This window comes from Parambassis ranga, chromosome 4, assembly GCF_900634625.1.
Source record: "Parambassis ranga chromosome 4, fParRan2.1, whole genome shotgun sequence".
Taxonomy (NCBI): Eukaryota; Metazoa; Chordata; class Actinopteri; family Ambassidae; genus Parambassis; species Parambassis ranga.
The window spans coordinates 548,672-572,500 of NC_041025.1; the positions used below are offsets into that span (position 1 = coordinate 548,672).

Below are 23,829 nucleotides of genomic sequence, written 5' to 3' on the forward strand. Positions count from 1 at the left end.
TGTCAACAAGAGTGTGGAAAACCAAACACATCAACGATAATGAGTGATATATTTTTATTTTTGAGCTTTTCTAATTTCCTATTGAGCTATTGATCATACAGTCTTGCAAATGGATTTCATAACAACAAATGAATGTAAACCACCAACAGCACATTTATAACTTTATAAAACCCTGCTCGAGGCAAAACAGTCACTGCTGATGTTCGTCTTCTGCACAACTCCTCCACTAAAGAACCTGCTTCTGAAATTACCCTGAATAATTCACAGGCCCACTGAAAAAGTGTATGTGACCGAGACAGGCTGGCACCAGGAGAAAGGGACAGCAGTAAGAGTCTATGAAAGGCCACTGCTCTAGAGGAATATAAGCAGCTATGCTCATAACAATTCACTGCCGCAGTCACTATACACTGTTAATTAATCAAGCATACATTAATCTTGTATTCATTTATATTTATCTATTTTTTCATGTGCTTCTTTCCTACCTGCTCTACAACACTGTGGATTTCTCCCGTGGGGGATTAATAAAGGATTTTCTTATCTACTTTAGGGTTACTGCAGGCAAGCCATGCTGAAATGAAATGATGTGTTCCATAACACCATAAAATGGTAGTTAGTAGTAGTAGTAATTACATTAAATCAGGAATGATCATTTCAAAAACTCTATTGTGCATTTATATTGTAAGGAGTCTAGTTATAAATATACTGTAGCTTTGGTCAGTTAAACAGGAGGTAGAGCAAGAAAGTTTGAGGTCTTCAAGAAAATTCATGTAAACATTAATCTGCCTTTTTCCGTGCCTCCTTTTTCCAAGTGATCAAAGCCTCCTGGGAAATGCGTAGTAAAACAACTCCAACACACACTGTTATTAAACCACAAAGCATAGCAAGGCTGTCCCTTAAACTCAGTGTAGTCCACTCTTTGAAGAGAAGAGCAGAAACAAGAATTACAGTGGATGTAAAAGTCACATAGTATATTGCTTCAAATATGTTGGCGCTGAAACACTCCAGGGCCTTGTTGATAAAGTAGAACTGTATGAGGATACTGACAGCCAGCGTCCCCAGCAAGCCCAGGAAAAGAGCTAGGGCTCTGCTGTCCAGCGTCCCATCACCACACATTTCTGGGACTACCAGACCGAGTCCTTTGCTGCTTGGAACAGTGAAGTTACCCATAAGAGAACATATGGTGACATACACCATGATGTTTGAAGAACCATGTGCTGGAGAAACCCACACGATCAAAATGATGAGCAGCAGGACCACCAAGAGGGAATAGGTAACAAACACTGCAGGAAGAAAAAGTGCATTTTGGGTTATACATTCATTTTAGAAAGAATGAGATAATCTGCTAGAATACAATGTTGACTTTGGATCTGTGACTTTTTACTGCTATGCTAACATTTTCCACAGTGTACACCTTGAAACTATGGGGACAACGGTTTGTATAGTAAATTTAAAACCAAAATACTTGACGTTGTCACCTGGGTCCAAAAGCCTCTCCTCTAGCTCCAGTCTTGAAGTTGCCTCTGCTTTAGGGCCATGAATGATCAGCACAACAGAGCCACAGCAGCACAGCACACAGCCAAGCTTCCCCAGGATATTGAAATGTTCCTTTAAAACCAATGAGGCCAGCACAGCCCTGCAACATATGAAACATCTCGTCACAAGAGTCAGTCATGAATGTATGCTTTTTGTGGTTTTGTTTTTTGCTATTTATCTGCATATTTGTCTTTACAAGTACCTGCCAAAGTTCAATAAAAATGTATAGTGCCTCAGGTAACCAACGTGCCTGATCAGCCAGTGTGTCTGACAGAGTCCCTCTGTTTATTCTTTGACAGGCCACTGACTTACCCAAACAACACCCCAAACGCTCCAAGGGGTGTCACTATGACAACAGGGGCCGCGTTGTAAGCCAGGAAATTCCCAATTTGACCAATGATCACTAAAAAAATTGTACATGAAAATGCTCTTTAATATTCACAATGATTTATTTACCGATGCGTGCACAAAACCGAACTATTTAAATGTAACGTGCAACCTCAGCCGACAGATGGCGCAATACTCACTGCATGTCGTGCCACTCCACCACAACACATCGGCGAAGTGCGACCTTCCTACGAACAATACATTAAATAATTTAGTTAGTGTGTCATTGGGCGTGTTGGTCAGCTAAATTATAAATCTCCACATCTATCCATGTTGCTTAATGTTCAAGAAACGTATTCGGTCTTATGCTCCTTTATTGTTTTCAGCCTACCTCTGTCGCGGGCTCGTAATATGCCCTTTTTTTGGAGTACAAATGTCGACCCATTGATGAAACTCGATATTACTGCTATCACTATTCCAGTAGTTTGAGTCGAAACAACGCCTAGCTCTGAATCAAAAGCCATTACTGTGGGGACACATACTACTTCCTGTAAGTTTTCTTGAGATAACAGCGCCACCTAAAGGCAGCTTGTCGATATTTCGGCCCAACCCTGCCCCTCTTATGTCCCGCCTCATAGCCCAAGTAAGCGCACATTTTATGATACAGGGTAGCACGACTGGGCGGAGTGAACTTAGTGGCCAATACAAAAGTCTGCGATAGAACCCCACTGCGGCGGGTTACGGTGTCACAGACCAATCGCATTAAGTCGCCCTGTTACATACGTAGATTGTTTCCATGTCCCTTTCGCCAGTCGTCGACCTGTCAATCAAAAGCATTATAAATGTTCAGTTAATGCAGCAAAGCAGCTAAGGGACGAGAACAGCTTGACAAGACACCGCAGGTATCTGAAAAACATGTTGTCAAAATGTACATGTTGCACGGGTTGTTACTAAACTCTCCCTAACGTTGCGCCTCGATATGTTGAGTGTCATTTTACTAAAGCTTGCTAAGATGACGAGAAGTAGTTTAGCTTTCGGCTGGCTAACGCTGTGTTAGTATTAGCTCGTTAGCAAGCTAGGTAGCTAGCAGTAGTCATCAAGCTATTGTGGTTGCTGCACAGCTTTAGGAATGTATATAAGCGTAAGGACGCATTGTCAGTCTGAGTTATTACCTGCTGGAGTTGCATTTGTCACAAAAGCCAAAGGACAAAACCATGACCAAGGGTTACAGAGTTTGTTCATTTGCTAGTGTTAAATGCTACCATGTTCTCATTTTCTCTCGATGCTTCGAGTAACGTTGTACTTGTTTATCTTTGGTTTTTAAAATCGTCGTTTTTGGAAACTAAGTTAATGTAAGGTACAGTTTACATGCTGCCTGTCATGGCGGTGCTTTTGAAGGTACGGGGTTAGTCCATGTATAATTGAATAGAATGACCCAGCGAAGGGAGAAGCACCGTACACATTCTGGTGAAGCATCTACGATAAAATGAACATGATTTGAATTGAAATATCTTTATCCCCTTTGATTTTTGGTAAGATCCAGTCCTCTGCTTTAAAACTGCTGGGCTGGCTTTTTGATTGGGCTGATGGTTTTACTATACCAAGTTTTGTTATTAATTTGATTTAAACAGTTAAAGCAGGAAACACACTTATAAAGAGTATAATAATCTCCATCTTTACATACTTTAACATAACATGTTATGACCACAAAGAGCTCCGTTTTTCTTGGTTTCCTTTTTGACAGCCATTATTCCCATCTGTCTGCAGTATTGTAAACATCATTGATACTGTGCTGTGTTTTCAGATCATCTTTTCTCATGCAGGTTGGCTGCGTTTGCAGCCAGGAGAGGAGGCAAATATGCCTTCTCCATCTTTTACCCTTGATGCACAGCAGAGATTTCATGACAAATGGCTGAAGATAGACTTGCAGGTATGCATACGTAAACAAATATGAAGGTGCTGCTGTAGTTCAACATTATATGATCATCATGTTGATAAAAAAAATATCACAGAGAAAAATTTGCAATGTTGATATTTTTATATTAACTTCAGTTGTAAAATTGGATTTCTGTGAGCTGGAAAACGTTTCTATCTGAGGTTAGATAAATGAATTTATATATACTGCAGTACTGCCATTTATCGTTTACTATTCAAATGTGACTGCTCTCAAAGACTTGATGTCTAATATAAAATGTCTGTCTTTGCCCTCCTTTTTTTCCAGAACAGGTTTACTGTGATGTTGGAAGTGATTGCATAGTACTGATCACATCACATCATTTTAAACCACTGGATTACCTCATGTGCAGAAGATTATTGTTTTCCCATTAAGTTAAAATGAGGCTTAGCCCTTATTAACTTGGCAGGCTTTAGAAAAGTTTTGTTCTTTAAATGGTCTGTGTTGTGACAACAAGTGTATGTTGGTAATAATTATGCAATGTAGGGAAGACTGGGAGAATTTCTCAGCTAAAGAATCTGCAGCCTGTGGACATAATTTAAACTTGAAAACCAGTGTGGACCTTCAAATGAGGACTGGATGTTCTCCCATTGTCAGAGTTGGGAACTATCCAGGAAGGAAAAATTTCGTCTTTGTTTTTGGGCGATGTCAACATTTTTGACATTTAAGATATCCGATTCTTGAAGCAAGAGCTGGTTTTCAGCTTGAGTATTCTTCGCATATGAATGGAGTACCACTAAGCCAATGACGCATTTCTTTTTTTCTTGCTGATATCGTCTTGAGTCAGTCAAAACAATGAGATAAAGTCACTATTTTTGTACTCACGAACAAGGCTTAAATGAACCTAAATGCATAAGTAGCAAATGTCAAATTTTTTTTACATAGGAATGAAATACAAACGAATAGTACACATTAGGTTGAATGAAACCTCTTTGTTGTGTATTTATTGGCTAATTATGTAAATATAATCTGCCTGGCTCATATGGTTATGCAGAATCTATAAAGCAAATAAATACGTGAAGACATAACATTTTACATTTAGTGTACTCCGTACTAATTATCTAAGTCTTTAATCCTTTTGTAGCGGGCCTTCTCTCCAGAGGGCTTGAGTGAGATGTGGAATGAAATGGTTAAAGATGAAGAGATAACATTCAACAGAGAAGAATCAGCTCATCCAGGTATGGCTCTTTTTCCTTCGAGTATTGCGTTACCCCTTATTCAGAAGGTTGTAGCAAGGCACACAAGCCACAAACAAGCCACATATAAACCTGTTTCTCCACCAAACCATTAGAACTGACGAAGCTTCTTGAATGAGCAGTGAAACATCTTCAGGAAAACTCTACAAGTCCAGATGCCTTGCTTTAACCTTCTGAATGACTTCTGGATGACTGAGAATCTTCATCAACATGTTACCCCTTTATGTTTTTGACATCTGATTATTATAACATAAAGCATTTTCACACATTGTCAAAGGACAGTTGACATGGGCAAAGGAATGGCATGTTAACCTTGAGACTGAAACTGTTACAATTTCTTTTGACTCTGTAGAAGATTGCACAGATTGTTTTGGAACTCAGAAGAAGGATGAGCCCAATGACAAAGAGAAGAAAGAGGAGGAGGATATGTCAACATCTGTGCACCACTCCATCATTGAGACCTGGGACTGGGGGCGGCAGCCAGGTGATATTTCATTTTGGTGGGCTGCAGTATGCCCGGTGGCAGCCTGCTACCTTGCGACCCTATTAGTGCCTGTTATTTATTCCAAGTAGGGTAATTAATACCATGCTGACACCAGACGGTTTCCCAACACTCAAATGTCGACTAGATACAGTTATACTGACCTTTTCATCACATGGTCAGTCCGTTTATAAATTTCATGTTTGTCAGGCTGTGCTAATGTGTGCATGTTTTGCTGGCACGTGAGATGTGGAAACTCTGAAATGAGAACGTGCAGTCTCCAGGTCTGACGGGTTATTTTTACTTTGCTGGGTGTAATTTTAATAGGCATTACAATGTCCTTCAGAGTGGGGTGCTGTCTCTCACCCAGCTTGTGTTTACTAGTAGGAATGGGTGGAACAGCGTTATGGTGTGGTCACAGGCGATAAGCTTTGGGTGGGGGATGGGGTCTGGTCCACATACACTTTGAATGCAAGTTTTGCTTGTAGCTGTTTTTTTCTGTTTTCTTTTTTTAAACTGTATTTACTGAGCCAGGAAATCACACTGATTGTACAGGAAAGGTAACATGATCTCTACATGGGCAAGTGCTCTGTCATGAATGTTTAAAAGTTCACCAGCATACTTCCTGATTTTCTCTTGGGTGGTCAGGTAGCTGAAACACATTGGTCTTGGCTGTTACAGCTTATTGTATGTATTAAAACCAGGATGTTCAGGCACAGCTTTCCTCTGATTCAGACCAGTGGATGTGTATGTCCTCTCAAGTGTGATAAATTATAAAGACTTGGATCAGCCCTGTACATTTATTAAATCATTTTGAATACCCCTGTGGGCAATATTAAATGAAGAGTAAGAATCTAACTGGGATATTTATCTGTCCTGACAGCCAAGCACAGCTGACTGTTGTTCAGCTCATACAACCTCAGGCAAGTCTAGCTTACATAAAGCTTAAGAGGATTTCAGGATGGCTATTTTGGCCCCTCTTGTTTTCCCTGCAGCAATGCCTAATAGATAAACAAAAAGTATTTTCTTCAGCCAAATCGGAACAAAGAATAATTATTAAAAACACAGGACACTTCCTACAGAAGGTTACACTATACTCTACACTATACTCCTTTTGTCATACTGTTCTATACATAGAATATCTGGTGCATTGTGAAAGCTTCAGAATAAATGGTACAATTAGACTACCAGATTAAAACTTAAATTATTATAATTCAGCAGTTTTTATATGTAGTCTAGAACTCAAAACAATACAAAAGTCATGGCTTGTGGTGATGTGAAATGGTATTTATCATGAAACTATCTGGGAAGGGGCATTCAATTTCAGAAAGTATTTGACGACCACAACTAAAACACATTCATACTCCCAGTAGTTTGTCAAAGGATGTTGGTCGAAACCTGTGTTTGGCCACAAGTGCATCATTTTTAAGCCTAACATGTTATTCAGAGCCTCCTAGAGCTTGAGAGGAGACAACTATAAAGATTTCACAGATTGGTTGAGTGAAAACCTGTTGACAAATGACAATTTTATGTAACCAGTTTGACCTCGTTTGATCTGATAACTATCAGTTGAATTCACTGTTCTTTCAAACACTATTTGTAACTTGGTAATGTTTTCATTGCCCTCCAGATGAGATGGAGTTAAAGGACTGTCTGATGGTTCTAGTTGAAGACCAGCAGAAGCTCTCAGGTCAGATGGCCAAAAGCACTCTGTCTGCTCAACGCCTGCGCCAGCGCTTGGTCATCCTGGAGCGTTATCTCATCTCTCTCAGTCACAGCATGATGAAGGAGAAATACAAAGTCCGCTGGAAGACACCCCCCAGCCCACCCCTGCCTGCAGCTGACAACAAGAGGTAGAAAATAATGAATATAGGGAGTTTACATCTGCTTTCAGGCTGGAGTGTTTCTGTGTGGAGAACACATCTTCTCCCCACAATTCCTAGATATGCAGTTTAGGTGAAGATTCTAGTTCCTTCTTGGTGTGTAGGTTGGAGACCTATGCTTGACAAAGCTGGAGAGCTTTAGTGAATGAGGGATGAATTGTTCTGTGATGGAGTTGTCTGACCAGTTAAGTGAAGTGTTTACAGTTACAGTTGTACAGTGTTTTGACTGAGACAGTAACAGGAGGTCTACATGTGGTCCAGACAAAATGCTGGTACCTTCTAGGTGTTGTAATATTAAACTAGTATCTATCATGTGTTTCTGGAATAAACAAGATGTTTTGTGCTTGTACAGATGTAGACAGCTCAAAGTACTGTACAGCACACATCCCTTGTGACTAGTCTTAGTTAAACCCTTTAGCTTGTTGTTTTTCCTACAGTTGATCCCTCTATTTGTCTTTCATTTTTCAGTCCTCGTCCAGTCAGCAAAAGTGTTGAAGGTCTGGCCAGGGTCGGCTCCAGGGCAGCCCTCTCTTTTGCCTTTGCTTTTCTTCGTCGGGCCTGGAGGTCAGGTAAGTCCCACAACCCTGACAGTGAAGATGCGTGGTCCCCTAGTAGTAGTGGTGATAGCTGCTGTAGTAATAGAGCTTTCCCTAGCAGCTGTTGATAAAATGTGTTGCACCATGTCAAAAACAGCTCATAGTAAACAATCTAAAATATTTGGTCATGTTACGTTTTTAGCTTGTTGTTGCTACTAAATATAGGACAGTGAGTCCTATATTTAGAACTCACAGTCCAAGGGACATTCCAAGAATCTAATGTGATGAATGGTTGTTTGGGTAATATATGTATATTACAAATTCAGATTATTAAGTGCCTCATTAATACATTTAACTGTTAACTCTGTGAGTAGAGAATATGTTTTGTTATGTGTACCAATGCGGGGCTGAGATCTGCTTGTCCAATACGAGCAGCACACACACACACACAGCGTAAAGCCTGTAAAGTCCTCACTGTAGCTGTATTCCTGGAATATGTTGTAAGAAAAGCAAAAGTACAACAGGGCGTTCTTTTAACCTGCCACATACTTAGTGAGCCTACAATTCAGAGCTTTTCTGTTTCTGCATATCACGCAAGAGTTTGGACAGGCAGTCCACTCATAAACCAGAAATATATTTTTGTGCAGGAGATGATGCAGATCTCTGCAGTGAGCTGCTCCAGGAGTCTCTAGATGCCTTGCGGGCCTTACCTGAGGCTACACTGTTCGATGAGGGAACTGTGTCATCAGTATGGCTAGAGGTTGTTGAGAGGGCCACAAAGTTCCTCAGGTTTGTTATGTACTGATCAGTTCCTATATAGTAGAACTGATTACCTCTCACAGTTAATTGATGAGTTGTGTTTTTTGTGTGCTTTTTTTTCTGATTTCATTAAGTTTAATATCTTTAATTGTCATACAACATCAACAATTTGTTATAACCTTAGACCATTGGAATGATTATTAGTTGCAGCCTTATTGTGTGTGATAGGTAAATCATATTTTGTAGTTGTTGTTGTTATTTGTATTTAAGTCTTTTTTCATTTGTGATGAAGTGATGTCCATGGGAGTGCCAGCACCAAGGGTAACATTCCTCTTCAGGATCAACACCTAGCCTTGGCTATACTGCTGGAGCTGGCTGTACAGCGGGGCACTCTCAGGTAGCCAGATATCCTAAATATCAGCTTATATTTTTATGGCCATATCCGACTTCACTTAAATGCAATGCTTCTTTTTCACTGCTCACTTAGTCTTTTTTTGTGTATCCTTCTAGTCAGCTTCTTTCTGCTGTTCTGCTACTACTACGGCTGTGGGAAAGTGGCACCAGAGAGATGGACAATGAGCGGTCCACCCAGGGAACCAGCGCTCCTCTTTTGCCACTGTTGCAGCGCTTTCAGAACATACACAGCAGCAAGGAGGAGCCTGCTCCTGAAGAGGAAGCAGAGGTATACACTTTTAATAGGAACACCTTTTGAAAAACTCACATTTGTCCTTTTCATGTTTGATAATCAAGCTTGTGCTGGTCATTGATTGTTTTTTATATATTTAGATCCTTACAACTCCTCTGAGTCCAAATGAGAGTTTCCTGCGCTACCTGACCTTGCCTCAGGATAATGACCTAGCCATTGACCTTCGTCAAACAGCTGTTGTGATCATGGCTCACCTTGACCGCTTAGCTTCTCCCTTCAGCCCTCCACACTGCAATTCCCCCTCATCACACAAGGTGACTTTTTTATTAATTGTCAGAACTGAAAGGATTACTTGTATTCTGTTCATTCTCCTTGAGGTTACCTACATGTGGTACTGCATAAGTGTCTTCTTTTACTCTGGTGTAAAGGGTGAATACAAGCATGAGTAACCCTAACATCATACGGTTAAGGAAAAAAAATAATTGAACCCCTGCTGATTTTGTAAGTTTACCCACTAACAATGATCAGTCTACCATTTCAGTCGTAGGTTTATTTGAACAGTGAGAGGCAGAACAATAACACATTCACATTTTCATGAATGAAAATAAGTATTTGATCCCTTCACAAAATGTGTTTTAGTAGTTGGTGGCAAAACCTTTGTTGGCAATCACAGAGGTCCACTCCTCTTTGCAGATCCTCTCCAAGTCATTAATGTTTGGTGGCTGACGTTTGGCAACTCAAACCTTCAGCTCCCTCCACAGATTTTCTATGCAGGCCACTCCAAGACCTTAATATGCTTCATCTTGATCAATCCTTTGTTGCCCTGGCCATGTGTTTTAGATCATTGTCATGCTGGAACACCCACCCATGACCCATTTTTAATGCCCTGGCTGAGGGAAGCATATTCCTGGCCCTATCCATCCTCCCTTTGATGTGGTGCAGTTGTCCTGTCCCCAAAACATAATGTTTCCACCTTAATGTTTGACGGTGCCTTGAGATCATTGACAAATTTCTCCCGAGTAGTTCTGGGCTGATTCCTCACTGTTCTCATTAGCATTGAAACTCAGGCACTTGGGTTCCAGGCAAGGTGAGATCTCATCCAACTGATGATGGATGTCCGTCTTAACTGTCTTTTTTGTTCCAGGGATCACTGCAGGAAGTGATTGCCTGGGGTCTGCTGGGCTGGAAACTTTATGCCAACGTTAATGGACCCATTCAGTGTAAAGCCCTGTCCAGCCTCGGTGTCACACAAATAGTTTGTTCAGAGAAGGGTTTTCTCATCCTGTCAAGCACAGGTGCTGTTTATACCCAGAACTACAAGAGCACAACCCTGGTTAGTTCTGTTGACTAAACATCAATATAACATCTGTATTCTGTAAGACAGGGAAGTTGTTGATCCATTGTGTCTGCTGCATATTTAGTGTCTAAATTCTTTTGCTGCAGGCTCCTATGCTAATTCACTCCCTGAGCTCCAGAAAGATTGTAAAGCTTGCAGCACACCCTGATGGACAGCACTACTTGGCACTGTCCTCTAATGGAGAGGTTTTCTCTTGGGGCTGTGGTGATGGTGGCCGCCTTGGACATGGAGACACTACGTAAGAAGCTACAAAACTCTGCCAAATTAGGCTTCCCCACATGTTTATTTTCACCTTGTACATCTTATAAAATATAAGCTGTTTGAAGATTCTGGTACCTTACAGTTGTAGAAGTTTGGATGCTCTAAATTTAGTTACTGGGTATGAAACAAAGTTAAATCATTAATCAGTCAGATGGTGAAAGGCTATACTATATTATTTCACAACTCTAGGTGTGTACAAAGAAAACATCCATAGCAACCACTGATTGCATTTTAACCCTCTTAATGTCTCTGTCTCATATTCTTAATTTCACTTTATTTCAGATACTTAGAGGAGCCTTCAATGATTGTTGCCTTCAATGGGAAACAGACAGGAAAGCATGTAGTACACATTGCTTGTGGGAGCACTTACAGTGCCGCAATCACAGCTGATGGCGAGCTCTATACATGGGGAAGAGGGAACTATGGTCGGCTGGGCCACGGTGAGCACAAAATGAATACACACTAACATCTTTGTCTGGTTTATAGCAATAATAATATAGAAACAAACTGTCTTCTGGCTGGGTTTTTAGGTTCTAGTGAGGACCAGACTACACCAATGCTAGTGACGGCACTAAAAGGACTGAAGGTGGTGGATGTGGCATGTGGAAGTGGTGATGCCCAAACACTTGCTGTCACAGAAAATGGTAAGAGAGTCATTTTTTACTTGAATAAAGCCCCCAATTTGCAGAGATTTTCTCTCTCAGCATTCACCTCCTTTGTTTTTCACAGGTCAGGTGTGGTCCTGGGGAGATGGTGATTATGGTAAACTGGGCCGAGGAGGCAGTGATGGCTGCAAGACACCCAAGCTGGTGGAGAAGCTGCAAGACCTGGATATAGTAAAGGTGTCCTGCGGTAGCCAGTTTTCAGTTGCCCTCACCAAAGATGGTCAAGTGTACACCTGGGGGAAGGGAGACAACCAGCGTCTTGGTCATGGCACAGATGAGCATGTCCGGTACCCAAAGTTGCTTGACAGTCTACAGGGTAAGTGGACTGCATTGAAAAATATTTTCGGAAGCTTTTGGAACACAAATGATTATCTCTGTGTTGTGTGTTTGTAATCAGGAAAGAAAGTTGTGGATGTTGCTGTAGGATCTACACACTGCCTAGCCCTAACTGACGATGGTGAGGTGCACAGTTGGGGCAGCAATGACAAGCTGCAACACTTTGATACACTTTTTTCCAACAAGAAGCAGCCCAAGGCACTCCCAGGGCTCAATTCCAAACACATAGTCGGGATCTCCTGTGGGCCAGGGCAGGTAAGACGTGTTTTTTTACTTTAATATGCATTGAATAATAGAAGACAGATTCAACACATGTGGCATCTGTCTGTTTTTAGAGTTTTGCCTGGTCCTCTTGCTCTGAGTGGTCTGTTGGACAACGTGTACCTTTTGTGGTAGATGTTTGCCCTATGACCTTTGAGCAGCTAGACCTGCTCTTGAGGCAGGTCAGTGAGGGCATGGATGGCAGCTCAGACTGGCCTCCCCCACAGGAGAAGGAGTGTATGGTAGTCGCCACACTCAGCCTCCTCAGGCTCCAGGTAAAAACATTTCAGCAAACGTTTTCTGACCATTTTCCATTCCAAAGTTTGTGTCCTATCAGTCTAACTGTGCATTTTGTGTGCTATAGTAACATAACTGAAGCACATTTTGTCTAAAATGTCTAAAAATCTCTGGATCCATAGTGAATATTTGGAGGTTTTCTTCATTTTTTAATAAAATGTAGCTGAACATTTTTAGTTGGAGTCCTAAACCTTCCCTATTATTCCTCAGCTCCATGCAGCCATCAGTAACCAGGTAGATCCAGAGGAGCTGGGGCTGGGGCTTGGCAGTGTGCTGCTTAACAACCTGAAACAAACAGTGGTAGTGTTAGCTAGCAATGCCGGGGTGCTCAATACTGTACAAGCAGCAGCTCAAGCTGTCCTCCAGAGTGGCTGGTCAGTACTGCTGCCAACAGCTGAGGAAAGGGCGAGGGCACTGTCTTCACTTTTGCCTAATGCTGGTGAGTGAAAATCATTTGTAACTCTAAAACAGAACATTCTCATTATTTTATTGCATCAGGGGGTTTGTGAGATTTTAATTATGTCTTTTCTAGCGTCAGGAATTGAGATGAGTGTGAGTCCAGGACGACGCTTCATGATTGACTTGTTGGTCAGCAGCTTAATGGCTGATGGAGGGTTGGAATCTGCACTGAATGCAGCCATAACTGCAGAGATACAGGTCAGTGTTTTAAACCCATTCAGTTATCACTCTGGTGTTTTTCTGTATTTAATGTATTTCTAGTTGCGATGCTTTGTCTCTTTAAGTAACATTTTTAAAAAACAAGGGTTCAGAATTGTATATTTCATATTCATGTTACTTTACTATACTATAATACTCCATTTATCGTTGAAGACGGTGAGAACCTATTCATGTTTTTATTGTGTCTTTTTACAAGTTGTGGACCATTCAGCTAATATATCTTTATATTATAAAATATATATACCATTGGATTTGATGATGTCAAACTGATTTTACTCCTCAACATCCAAATTCCAGAAAAGCTCCTCTCACTTACATTTGGCATTTTTCTTTTAATAACAGGATATTGAAGCCAAGAAGGAGGCTCAGAAAGAGAAGGAGATAGATGAGCAGGAAGCTAATGCCTCCACCATGCACCGATGCCGCGCCATGTTGGACAAAGATCTCATCAACACAGGCATCTATGAGTCAGCAGGAAAGCAAAGCCTTCCTTTGGTACAGCTTGTACAGCAGCTTTTGAGGTACTTGCATCTACCTCACTTGCACTAAATCTCTGCAACATTGTACCCTTTTGCTGTCCGCTTGACAATTTATATATTTGACTTTCACAGGAACATTGCTTCCCAGACCATTGCAAGGCTAAAGGATGTTGCTCACCGCATCTCTAACTATTTAGAGGCAGAGCCTGTCAGCAAGGAACGCTCTGCATCTCTGGACCTGTTGCTGCGCTTTCAGAGGCTGCTGGTCAGCAAGTTATATTTGGGTGTCCGTGGCACAGACAGTATCAATGGATACAGTGAGTATCAACTTGTCTAGATTCATTGAAATGGTCTATAGATGAACCGAGTTTGATTTCTCTGGGGCTATTGCAGATCCAGAACTTCTTGGTGTTGGATCACTGTTAAAGAAGTACATTGCCCTATTGTGTACTCACATTGGAGACATCTTACCAGTGGCAACTAGTATCGCTTCTACTGGTCGCCGCCACTTTGCTGAAGTCTCTCGTGTTATTGAAGGGGATCTAACAGGTGATTCCTCTTCCTCTTAAACATGGGTAAATTGCATTTATACGTTTAAGGAGTAAGTGTGACAATTATGTGTGGCTTGCTTTGTTCTTTGATAGGTGTGCTCTTGCCAGAGTTAGTGGTGTCCATAGTCCTCCTGCTCACCATTGATGGTGGTCTGATGCAGGAGACTGGCTCAATTCCCCTTCTGGCTGGACTCCTAGAGCATTTAGACCGTTTTAACCACCTAGCTCCAGGACATGAAAGGGATGACATTGAGGATCTGGCATGGCCAGGCATTATGGGTACAACACCATTTGTATTGTTTTTTTCACTAAAGTGTATTTTTTGTATCACAAGTTTAAATTAAAGAGTGAAGATAAGCTGATAATATAACAAGATTTTCTACTGTGATGCCAGGGTCATTCTTCACAGGGCAAAGTTCCAAGAGCAATGAGGAGGTTTCACTCATCCGCAAGGCTGACCTGGAGAACCACAACAAAGATGGTGGCTTCTGGACAGTTATTGATGGGAAGGTTTATGACATCAAAGACTTCCAGGCTCAGTCACAGTCACTAACAGGAAATAGCATCTTGGGTAAGGTTAAATAAGACATGCAGAATTATGTGTTTAAGTCATTTTTTAATGTTCTTTTTGGTGTAACAAATGTGTCTGCTTACAGCCCAGTTTGCAGGAGAGGACCCTGTGGTTGCTTTGGAAGCTGCCCTGCAGTTTGAGGACACACGGGATTCTATGCAGGCATTCTGTGTTGGTCAATATATGGAGGTACCAACTATCCCATTGTTAATTTTATAAAGGAAGCTTATTTTTTTGTGGTCCCACTCTGATATTGTAATAATACATACATACATGTAATGGTTTTATTATTTACAGCCTAACCAGGAAACAGTCACCACTCCAGACCTCAGCAGCCTCTCCTCCCCACTTATTGACACTGAGAGAAACTTAGGGCTGCTGCTGGGTCTTCATGCATCCTACCTAGCCAAGAGCACCCCCCTGTCCCCCATGGAGATTGAATGTGCCAGTGAGTTGAATAGCTTTATCCTTGTAAAAAAATCAAAGTGTTGACCAACAATTTAATTTAACTACAATGTTTGAACACTCTGCACAGAGTGGCTCCAGTCCTCCATATTTTGTGGAGGCCTGCAAACCAGTCAGATCCACTACAACTACAATGAAGAAAAGGATGAAGACCACTGCAGCTCCTTGGGTACAACCACTCCAGATAAGGCCAAACTTTACTCCCGCAGAATAACCCTTAGTGACCATGCACAGCCTTTCTTGCAGGCTATTGCTGACAACAACACTCAGGACCACACTGTGAAGGTAGAGGCATGAATAACATACAGTCTGTAAAGTGGCTGATACACTGCAAGAACAAAGCTAAATGTCTTTTCATGTTTGCGGTATCCTAGGATTTCTTATGCCAAATAGAGCGCTGCTGTAAGCAGTACCATCTTATTACTCCTATCACCTTCCCCCCTGAACACCCTGTGGAAGAAGTTGGCCGCCTCCTGCTGTGCTGCCTGCTTAAACATCAAGACCTCGGTAACCTATTGACTAGAATCAGACAGGCTGTTTGAGGAAGATTTACTTGCTAATTTTGGGTCACTTTGTCAAAGAAATTTGGGTTTTTTGTTTTATTAATTCGTTTTTTCAATGTATATATTTGTATAAAAAGCAAAAGCACATAATCAGATCTATAATAACTATAATAATGACTTACACTTGTAAAAGGTTTGATGTAAAACTGTCTTCTTCTTGTTACAGGTCATGTTGCTTTGTCACTTGTCAGTCAGTGTGCCTTGGGTGTGGACCAAGGGAAACAGAGGTCCCTCCCCAAATCTGTGATTGACGTGTGCCGCATGGTCTACCAGGCAAAGTGCTCTTTGATCAAGGTAAGATAATACACCTGTACTAATACATGTCATGCTAGATCATATAGGCATCATGTAGGTTGATAAGACCTTCCTAGTGGACATTGTAGTGCAGATAATCAGGCTGCTAATGGTTTGGTATGTCACACTTATTTTAGACCCATCAGGAACAAGGTCGCTCTTATAAGGAGGTGTGTGCCCCTGTTATCGAGCGTCTGCGCTTTCTGTTTAATGAGTTGCGACCAGCTGTAAGCAACGACCTATCTATAGTGTCCAAACTGAAGCTGCTCAACTCTCAGCCACGTTGGAGGAGGATTGCCCAGAAAATCATCAGGGACCGAAGGAAAAAAAGAGGTAGGATACTCAACACCTGCTGCAGTGACAGATATTTATTTACATCTCTAAAGCCAGTCATTAAATTAAAATGTTTTTTAGTGCCTAAGAAGTCAGAGTCTGCTGACATAGAAGAGCCAAAGCTGGAGAATGAAGGGACCAATGAAGAGGAACTTAATGTGCACATTAACCCCACACCTGCTGATAGGAAATCACCCACAAGCAGGACAACAAAGGTAGTGAACTGCAGCTTGATTTTTAAAGGATTAAAAATATTTTGTGTGTAGTCAAAAGAGCAAGAATAATGGTGTATATGTTTGCAAAGTTTGATACCCCTGTACTATTTTTATGATTTTTGCAGCAAGACAAATGGCAGCCACTTCTAAACAGTGTGGCCAATGTCCAGAGATACAGGTGGCTGAAACATAGTGTTCAGGGTGCCTTTTCTCAGTCCAGCCTCATGGCCACCATAGTGGAGTTTGCACTAAAAGAGGAACCACTAGATGTAGAAAAAATGAGGAAGTGTCTTCTTAAGCAGGTGCAAGTTTATCTTATTAAAACAAGAATCATTGTGTATATAATTGAAATGAAAAATAATGAGACATGTCAACTCTTTCATAGCTGGAAAGAGCCGAGGTGAGGCTGGAGGGCATTGACACAATGCTGAAGTTAGCCTCTAAAAACTTCCTGCTGTCGTCTGTGCAATATGCCATGCTCTGTGGCTGGCAGAGGGTAATACCAGAAGGGACCAACATTGGGTAGGTCAATAGTTTTAAATGCATTTATTGTGTTGCATTTAATCAGTGAATGTAAGGAGTTGATTTGAGCATGTGTCAACAGCAAAGTAAAACATACATGTTCAAATAGGAATGTAATCATGGCATGTTTTTAGCCATGGTAAAGTCTAGAGGTATGCAATTCTATGATTGTATATACTTACCTTTTCAGAGAGCCTTTGTCTGACTGCTTAAAGGATGTGGATCTGATTCCTCCCTATAATCGCATGCTTTTGGAGGTAACCTTTGGGAAGTTGTATTCCTGGGCCATCCACAATGTTCGCAACATCCTGCTTGAGGCTAGCACCCGCTTTAATGAGCTAGGTGAGGAGTTAATCTATTTATGGTTTAGCTATTTGTAAACCTTTTTATGCAACTGTTTTCCTAGCTAAGATAATTCTGTAGTCCCTCACAGGAGAAATTCACAAGCCTACCCTTTTGTTACCAGGAGTGCAGCCTGTTCCTTTGCAGACCATCACTAATGAGAACCCTGCAGGACCAAGCCTTGGCACCATTCCACAGGCCCGCTTCCTTCTTGCAATGATACACATGCTGTCCCTAAAACATGGGTCTAACAACTTAAGTCTCTTGCTAAATTCTGGCATATTGGCCCTCACACAGAGTATACTCAGGCTCATTGGTAAGTACTGTGAAGTCAAAAACATGACCAGAAAGGACATCTTTAGCGATGGAGGTGTTTCATGTCTCTTTTGTATTGTTTTGTTTCTAGGACCAAGCACAGACAGCAGTGAGGAAGACCTGAATTTATGTGTACATGGAGGTTCTGCCACAGTGCTGGAGGAGTCCAGAAAGGAGGCAGCCCCTGCTCCCCTGCCGGCCTCAGGCCCAGAGTTGGCAGCCATGATGAAGATAGGCACCAGGGTCATGAGAGGAGTTGACTGGAAATGGGGAGATCAGGTGAGATTAGTAACGCAAAGAGACATGATACTGTAAGAACAAGGGTACTTAAAGAAAGAAAGAAACCTTTATTAGTCCCACAATGGGGAAATTGCTTAAGGCAGCCCAGCAAAGAGCGCTGTACACCAGTGAGTACACCGGAGGCTGGAGGGTAAAGTGCCTTGCCCAAGGACACGCAACAGTGACTAGGGAGGAGTTGGGATCAAACCACCAACCTTCCAGTTATTGGACAACCCTGCTATACCACTGAGCCACTGCTGCCCACCTTAGTATATAACCTTGTGTGTGCTTTTGCAGGATGGGCCAGCACCCGGTCTTGGCAGGGTCATTGGGGAGCTGGGTGAGGATGGTTGGATTAGAGTGCAATGGGATACAAGCAGCACCAACTCATACCGAATGGGCAAAGAGGGAAAGTATGACCTTAAACTTGCAGAGCCACCTCCAGCTGCCCAGCCACCTACTGAGGACTCAGACACAGAAGATGATACAGGTCACTTTACAGTGTACTCTTAGCTACAAGCAAAATGTGTGGGCCAAACTTTGACCTTTACAATTTCTTATTTGTTGTTCCAGAAGGTGAGCTGATGGAGAAAAGCAGTCATCCAACAGCAATGATGCTAGTCAGCACAGTCAACCTGCTGAAGACATTATCTCTGTCAGCTGGGATCTATGCAGAAGTGCTGCAGACAGATGCTACGCGGACCCTGTGTGGGCTACTGAGGATGCTTGTGGAAAGTGGAGCTAATGACAAGTCAGGTAACAAAAACTGATGACAAAGGTTTTTGCAAGGCATGTTATTAGCTAGTATCTAATTTTACCCTGAACCTTCTTTCTTGTCAGTCTTGTCAGGCTGTCACTCCCACCGGCTGGTGTCTCTAGAGCAACATAGGAGCTGGTGTACACTGGGCTTCATACGCAGCATTGCTCTCATGCCACAGATGTGCAGCATGCTCAGTACCTCTGCTTGGATTGGTCTGCTTATCCGAATTGTTGAGGGACACCAATCTTTCCATGCAATTACTTTGCAGAGACAGGTGAGTCACCATGACTTGCATGATTTGCTTTATATGCTGTGTAAACTATAGATGAATTAGTTGGTTTCAGTCCTAAAACACTCACGTTTTGGCCTTTTATGAGAGTATGTGAGACTGTTGGCCAGCAAAAAGTTACAAAGAGGAGTGTCTCTGAGAAGGTATCATTGTGGTCGCCATGTGTTTCCAGATCCTGGCACTGCGTCTCCTGCAGACAGTCCTGCCTTCATGGGACAAGACGGAACGCTCTCAGGACATGAAGTTCCTCATAGAGAAGTTGTTCAACTTCTTGGGAAGCCTGTTGAGCACCTGCTCATCAGACCTGCCTCTCCTCAGAGGTGCGACTGTAGTTCAGGTTTTAAGTGGAAAAATCAGAAGTATTAACCCGTTGTACTAAGTATTGTTGAATTTGCCATTTTTTTCCCATAGAAGGTTCCCTGCGAAGGAGAAAGTCACGTCCACAGGCGTCGCTCACAGCCACTCATAGCAGCACACTGGCAGAGGAGATAGTAGCTGTTCTGCGTACTCTGCACTCTCTTGGCCAGTGGAATAGTCTGATAAATGATTACATCAACACTCAGCTGAGTTCCATTGGAGATGTTATGGCAGGCTGCCAGTCTGAAACTGTAAGATTTATTGCAGTGTAATGGATTCATTTACTATATTGCTAAGTGGCAACAGTGCTTGATATGACTTCATTAATGAAACTCACAAATATTATTGTCAATGTTCTTTATCCCTAATGTTGTTACATTTAGTGTTTCTTGGAGGAGTATTTTCCCGATACAGAGGGTCCTAGAGTGGGCAGCCTTATGGCAGTGCTGGCTGTGATTGGTGGGATTGATGGACGCCTCAGACTGGGTGGTCAAGTCATTCACGAAGAGTATGGAGAAGGAACAGTCACACGCATCACCCCAAAAGGACGCATAACTGTGCAATTTCATGAGATGCGGACCTGTAGGGTTTGTTTCCTCAGCCATCTTAAACCGGTAAGCATTTCTCTTTTTAAAAATATTCTCTCACTTTCTGAACTAACTGAAAGTTATATCCCTCAGCTGCCTGTTGTAACCTTCAGTGTGCATAACCTGCCCTTCACTGAGCCTATGTTGGCAATTTGGGCCCATCTGGTCAGCCTAGCTGGAAGCAAACTGGAGAAGCAGCGCATGAAAAAGTCTCTGAGCCGAGGGCTTACAGGTACTGAACATAACACAAATGTTGTAGAATTGATAGTAGCACAAAATTATTCATACCATGGACAAATTTTGAGTTGAAGTGAATTTCTACTCAGTTAATGGATCTGTTTTGGCTGAAAATGAAACCGTACTATTGGAAAAATGTTACATATTTTAAATTTATTTCACATTATGACAAAAAGAATCATGTCAAAAATTATTCATACCCTTTCTCACTAAACAGTGGCAAAGCCTTTATTTTCTATCACAGCTGTCAAACACTTTATAATTGTTGTTTGCACATTTCCACTAGGATTTTAGACCACCCTTTTGCATAGATCTCAATGTCAGATCTGATAAGGTGCTTGGATGAGCAGCAAAACATCTTCAAGACGTCAATGATTAATCAGGCAGATATTTGTTCATTTTTTAATAATCGGCATCGGCCAACGCCAGAATATTTAAGGCCGATTGGCGACGGTGCATCTGTGGGCAGCGCACTGTTGTTGTGGAACATGTGCGCTAGCCCTGTGAGAAACCATAAATCCTTTAAATTCTAAAAGAGCTTTGTATTATGTAGCGACGATGTTATTGATAGCGGAGATTTTTACTCTCCTTCAAAGGCCGCGTGTAGAGTGGAGCACGCCACACACGTGCATGCACATCATGAAGCAGAAGTGCACGTCAGCGTGTGTGTGAGACAAGCTGAAGGGGTGGTGTGTGCGTGAAAGGCAAATGTTAGGACAAAAAATGTAATCATTTTGTCAAAATATAGAATAACATTTAGAAAGCAATTTAGAAATTCACTTTAACTCAATTTTTGGCTAATTCAATTAAATTCTATTTTATTTATATGATGCATTTTACAATGAGCATTGTCTTAAAGCACTTTACACATACCCAGAGCCTGACCCCCCCTAAAGGCAACAGTAGCAAGGAAAAACTCCCTTTTAACAGGAAGAAACCTTGAGCAGGACCCGACTCATTAAGGAAAACCTTCCTGCTGACAGTCGGCTGGGTAGAGGAGGAGAAGAAGAGGGAGACAGGACAGAGAGGATGAAGGAGAGAGAGGGAGAGAGAGAGGAGCAAACATGCAGCAAACATCATACATTACAGAAAACAAACATGACAGGTTGTTGATGTTGTCGAGCAAGATGAAACGTGATTATATTATAGTAGATATATATATATCATTAGTTTAAAAATAATTATAGTAATTAAAACAAGGATGAACGACGGAGATAAGATAATAAGCTTTGGTCTGGAGGCAGAGAGACCTGCGAAGAGAGAGATGGCAAACACAGTTTATGACATGAATCACTAGTATGAACCAGATTAATGAGAATAGAGGAGAGGTAAGAGGGTGAGAGGGGGATTTGAGGGGACAGGGAACTGCTCAGTGGATCATGTTTGTGTCCCTGACAGCGTAGGTCTATAGCAGTGGGCCTACGATACCTGTTATACCTGTGGCTGAGGCCATATCAACAAGTGACTGTATACATTTAGTGGACAGAGCCTAAAATTTTGTAGGGTGAATTTAATCAAACTTGTGTTTGCAGCTGACCAGGTAGACATCCATTTGCTGCGATGTCAGCAGCTGAGGCTGTATATTTTGAAGGCAGCACGGTCCCTGCTCTCTCATCAAGACAAACTCAGGCAGATCCTGTCCCAGCCAGCAGTTGTGGACATAGGACCCAACCCCAGTGGTAAGACCCCATCTAGAAAAACATTTCTGAGCTTTAACAGCAGCCTAAATAATGTGGCTGAGGATATTTGGTTTTAATGTGGTGTTTGCACAGCCTTTGTATATGTGAAGAAACCTAGCAATGTCTACTATCTAACCAGTGGGCATATTTGGGACAATGTGAAGATTACATGTGGTTGAAAGAGAGTTTTGGTTATTCTGGTTTTTTTGCATTGTATTTTGATTTGACTAGATTTGCGTCTTGCCTCCATATTTTTGTGTATAGAGGATCAAGTGGTGTCATCTCCCGATGTGGCTGATTTATCGCCTGAAGGTCCTTTACCTCCACTGATCCTTCTGCAGCAGCTGCTCTCTGCTGCCACTCAGCCCTCCCCCATTAAAGCCATTTTTGATAGGCAAGAGATGGAGGTGAGTCAGCAGATCTTTCTCATTTAAAAGCTAATGTTTGATTCAGAGCCAGTGTTTTTAGTTTGACCTCAAAATCATGTGTATATGCAGGCAGCAGCTCTGGCAGTTTGTCAGTTCCTGGCTGTGGAATCTGCCCACCCATCTTCCCCGTTGTTTGAGGAGAGCAGCTCCAGTGAGGCCACCACACCTGTCACCATACAGCATGTCAGACCACCAAAACAGAAGAAACAGAAGACCTCCCCTGTTCCTCCCTTACCTATAGTCCTCCAGCTCATGGAGATGGGGTTCCCACGGAAAAACATTGAGTTTGCCTTGAAGTCACTTTCTGGTACTACAGGCAGCGCAACTGGTGTGCCAGGTATTTTACTATAATTAAACCCTTATTTAATAAAAATGCTTGTAACTCTGTGTTTCAAAGTAAAGGAACATTTAGTGCTCTGAGATACCTTTTATCTCTGGAGAGTAATTGAGCATGTGCATTAGGTGTTGAGGCTCTGGTGAGCTGGCTACTGGATCATCCAGACATTCATGTAACGGAGCTGTCGGACGCCGATACTGTGTCTGATGACTACTCTGATGAGGAGGTGCCGGAAGAGCTGGAGGAGGCAGAGCCAACATTCTCTGTGGTAAATTACTCTCTCTTTTATCTCTGCCATGAACCACAGTAACAGACTTTTTAGATTCTTCTTATTTTTTTGTTGCATTAGCCACCAGGTGCAGTGGTGACTGAAAGCCAGACATTTAAGAAAAGGTCAGATTTCCAAAGCAATGATGATTATGCCGTTTACGTGAGAGAGAATATCCAGGTAGGCACTAGTTTTTAAATATTTTCAAAAATACATTAATATGATAGAATGAATGAAAAATAATATGACTTTCAATGATTGGCTTCACTACAGGTGGGGATGATGGTGAAGTGTTGTAGAACGTATGAGGAAGTGTATGATGGAGATATTGGGAAAGTGATTAAGCTGGATAGAGATGGACTTCATGACTTGAATGTGCAGTGTGACTGGCAACAAAAAGGAGGAACATACTGGGTCCGTTACATCCACATTGAGCTGCTTGGTGAGCTAATGTAATTTTATTGTAAAATGATGTTGGTTAAAAACACAAAGTTTGCATTTTTGGGTGGCAGCATGTTTTCTCTTCACACTCTAACATTGTTTTTTTTCCCAGGATTCCCACCACAAAGTTCTCCTTCTCACATAAAGATCGGTGATAAAGTGAGGGTGAAGCCCACAGTCACAACACCAAAGTACAAATGGGGTTCTGTCACTCACAGGAGTGTTGGTGTTGTGAAAGGTAAGCACAATCACTCCAGCCTATTCTATTATTATTAAATTATTAAATGTTAAAGTATTAAATTCTGTGAAATGATCTTCTTCTACTGTTGCAACTTCAATTACCTGTT

At 41.8% G+C, this 23,829-nt stretch overlaps 2 protein-coding genes across 3 annotated transcripts in view; one reads left to right on the forward strand and one right to left on the reverse strand.

Annotated features, from left to right (window-relative positions):
* Nucleotides 1-37: 37 nt before the first annotated feature.
* Nucleotides 38-2,415, reverse strand: nipa1 (NIPA magnesium transporter 1). Its single transcript, XM_028403239.1, has 5 exons — nt 2,252-2,415; nt 2,061-2,108; nt 1,846-1,936; nt 1,476-1,633; nt 38-1,280 (listed from the first exon to the last, which is right to left on the reverse strand). The coding sequence occupies exons 1-5, from the start codon at nt 2,382-2,384 to the stop codon at nt 775-777; spliced, it is 936 nt and encodes a 311-aa protein (XP_028259040.1). The 5' UTR covers nt 2,385-2,415; the 3' UTR covers nt 38-774.
* A 199-nt stretch (nt 2,416-2,614) lies between these two features.
* Nucleotides 2,615-23,829, forward strand: part of herc2 (HECT and RLD domain containing E3 ubiquitin protein ligase 2) — a 46,945-nt gene continuing 25,730 nt past the window's right edge. The window contains exons 1-50 of one of the 2 annotated variants that reach the window (XM_028403232.1): nt 2,615-2,762; nt 3,684-3,790; nt 4,899-4,992; nt 5,363-5,494; nt 7,122-7,344; nt 7,843-7,943; nt 8,558-8,699; nt 8,962-9,066; nt 9,180-9,351; nt 9,456-9,629; nt 10,460-10,648; nt 10,759-10,910; nt 11,216-11,373; nt 11,464-11,577; nt 11,663-11,914; nt 11,996-12,189; nt 12,270-12,470; nt 12,703-12,931; nt 13,025-13,149; nt 13,513-13,691; nt 13,782-13,966; nt 14,043-14,198; nt 14,294-14,479; nt 14,595-14,771; nt 14,857-14,960; nt 15,069-15,219; nt 15,307-15,521; nt 15,611-15,743; nt 15,966-16,093; nt 16,231-16,426; nt 16,508-16,641; nt 16,767-16,943; nt 17,027-17,163; nt 17,354-17,505; nt 17,630-17,821; nt 17,912-18,099; nt 18,397-18,589; nt 18,673-18,855; nt 18,940-19,133; nt 19,321-19,468; nt 19,560-19,756; nt 19,889-20,119; nt 20,186-20,324; nt 21,862-22,008; nt 22,273-22,415; nt 22,506-22,773; nt 22,899-23,041; nt 23,123-23,221; nt 23,315-23,483; nt 23,595-23,720. In XM_028403232.1, coding sequence (XP_028259033.1) covers nt 3,719-3,790; nt 4,899-4,992; nt 5,363-5,494; nt 7,122-7,344; nt 7,843-7,943; nt 8,558-8,699; nt 8,962-9,066; nt 9,180-9,351; nt 9,456-9,629; nt 10,460-10,648; nt 10,759-10,910; nt 11,216-11,373; nt 11,464-11,577; nt 11,663-11,914; nt 11,996-12,189; nt 12,270-12,470; nt 12,703-12,931; nt 13,025-13,149; nt 13,513-13,691; nt 13,782-13,966; nt 14,043-14,198; nt 14,294-14,479; nt 14,595-14,771; nt 14,857-14,960; nt 15,069-15,219; nt 15,307-15,521; nt 15,611-15,743; nt 15,966-16,093; nt 16,231-16,426; nt 16,508-16,641; nt 16,767-16,943; nt 17,027-17,163; nt 17,354-17,505; nt 17,630-17,821; nt 17,912-18,099; nt 18,397-18,589; nt 18,673-18,855; nt 18,940-19,133; nt 19,321-19,468; nt 19,560-19,756; nt 19,889-20,119; nt 20,186-20,324; nt 21,862-22,008; nt 22,273-22,415; nt 22,506-22,773; nt 22,899-23,041; nt 23,123-23,221; nt 23,315-23,483; nt 23,595-23,720 — 7,999 coding nt within the window. In that variant the 5' untranslated portion in view covers nt 2,615-2,762; nt 3,684-3,718. Of the gene's footprint in view, nt 2,763-3,664; nt 3,791-4,898; nt 4,993-5,362; nt 5,495-7,121; nt 7,345-7,842; nt 7,944-8,557; nt 8,700-8,961; nt 9,067-9,179; nt 9,352-9,455; nt 9,630-10,459; nt 10,649-10,758; nt 10,911-11,215; nt 11,374-11,463; nt 11,578-11,662; nt 11,915-11,995; nt 12,190-12,269; nt 12,471-12,702; nt 12,932-13,024; nt 13,150-13,512; nt 13,692-13,781; nt 13,967-14,042; nt 14,199-14,293; nt 14,480-14,594; nt 14,772-14,856; nt 14,961-15,068; nt 15,220-15,306; nt 15,522-15,610; nt 15,744-15,965; nt 16,094-16,230; nt 16,427-16,507; nt 16,642-16,766; nt 16,944-17,026; nt 17,164-17,353; nt 17,506-17,629; nt 17,822-17,911; nt 18,100-18,396; nt 18,590-18,672; nt 18,856-18,939; nt 19,134-19,320; nt 19,469-19,559; nt 19,757-19,888; nt 20,120-20,185; nt 20,325-21,861; nt 22,009-22,272; nt 22,416-22,505; nt 22,774-22,898; nt 23,042-23,122; nt 23,222-23,314; nt 23,484-23,594; nt 23,721-23,829 lie in introns of both variants that reach the window. The other variant, XM_028403233.1, reaches the window with a different exon arrangement.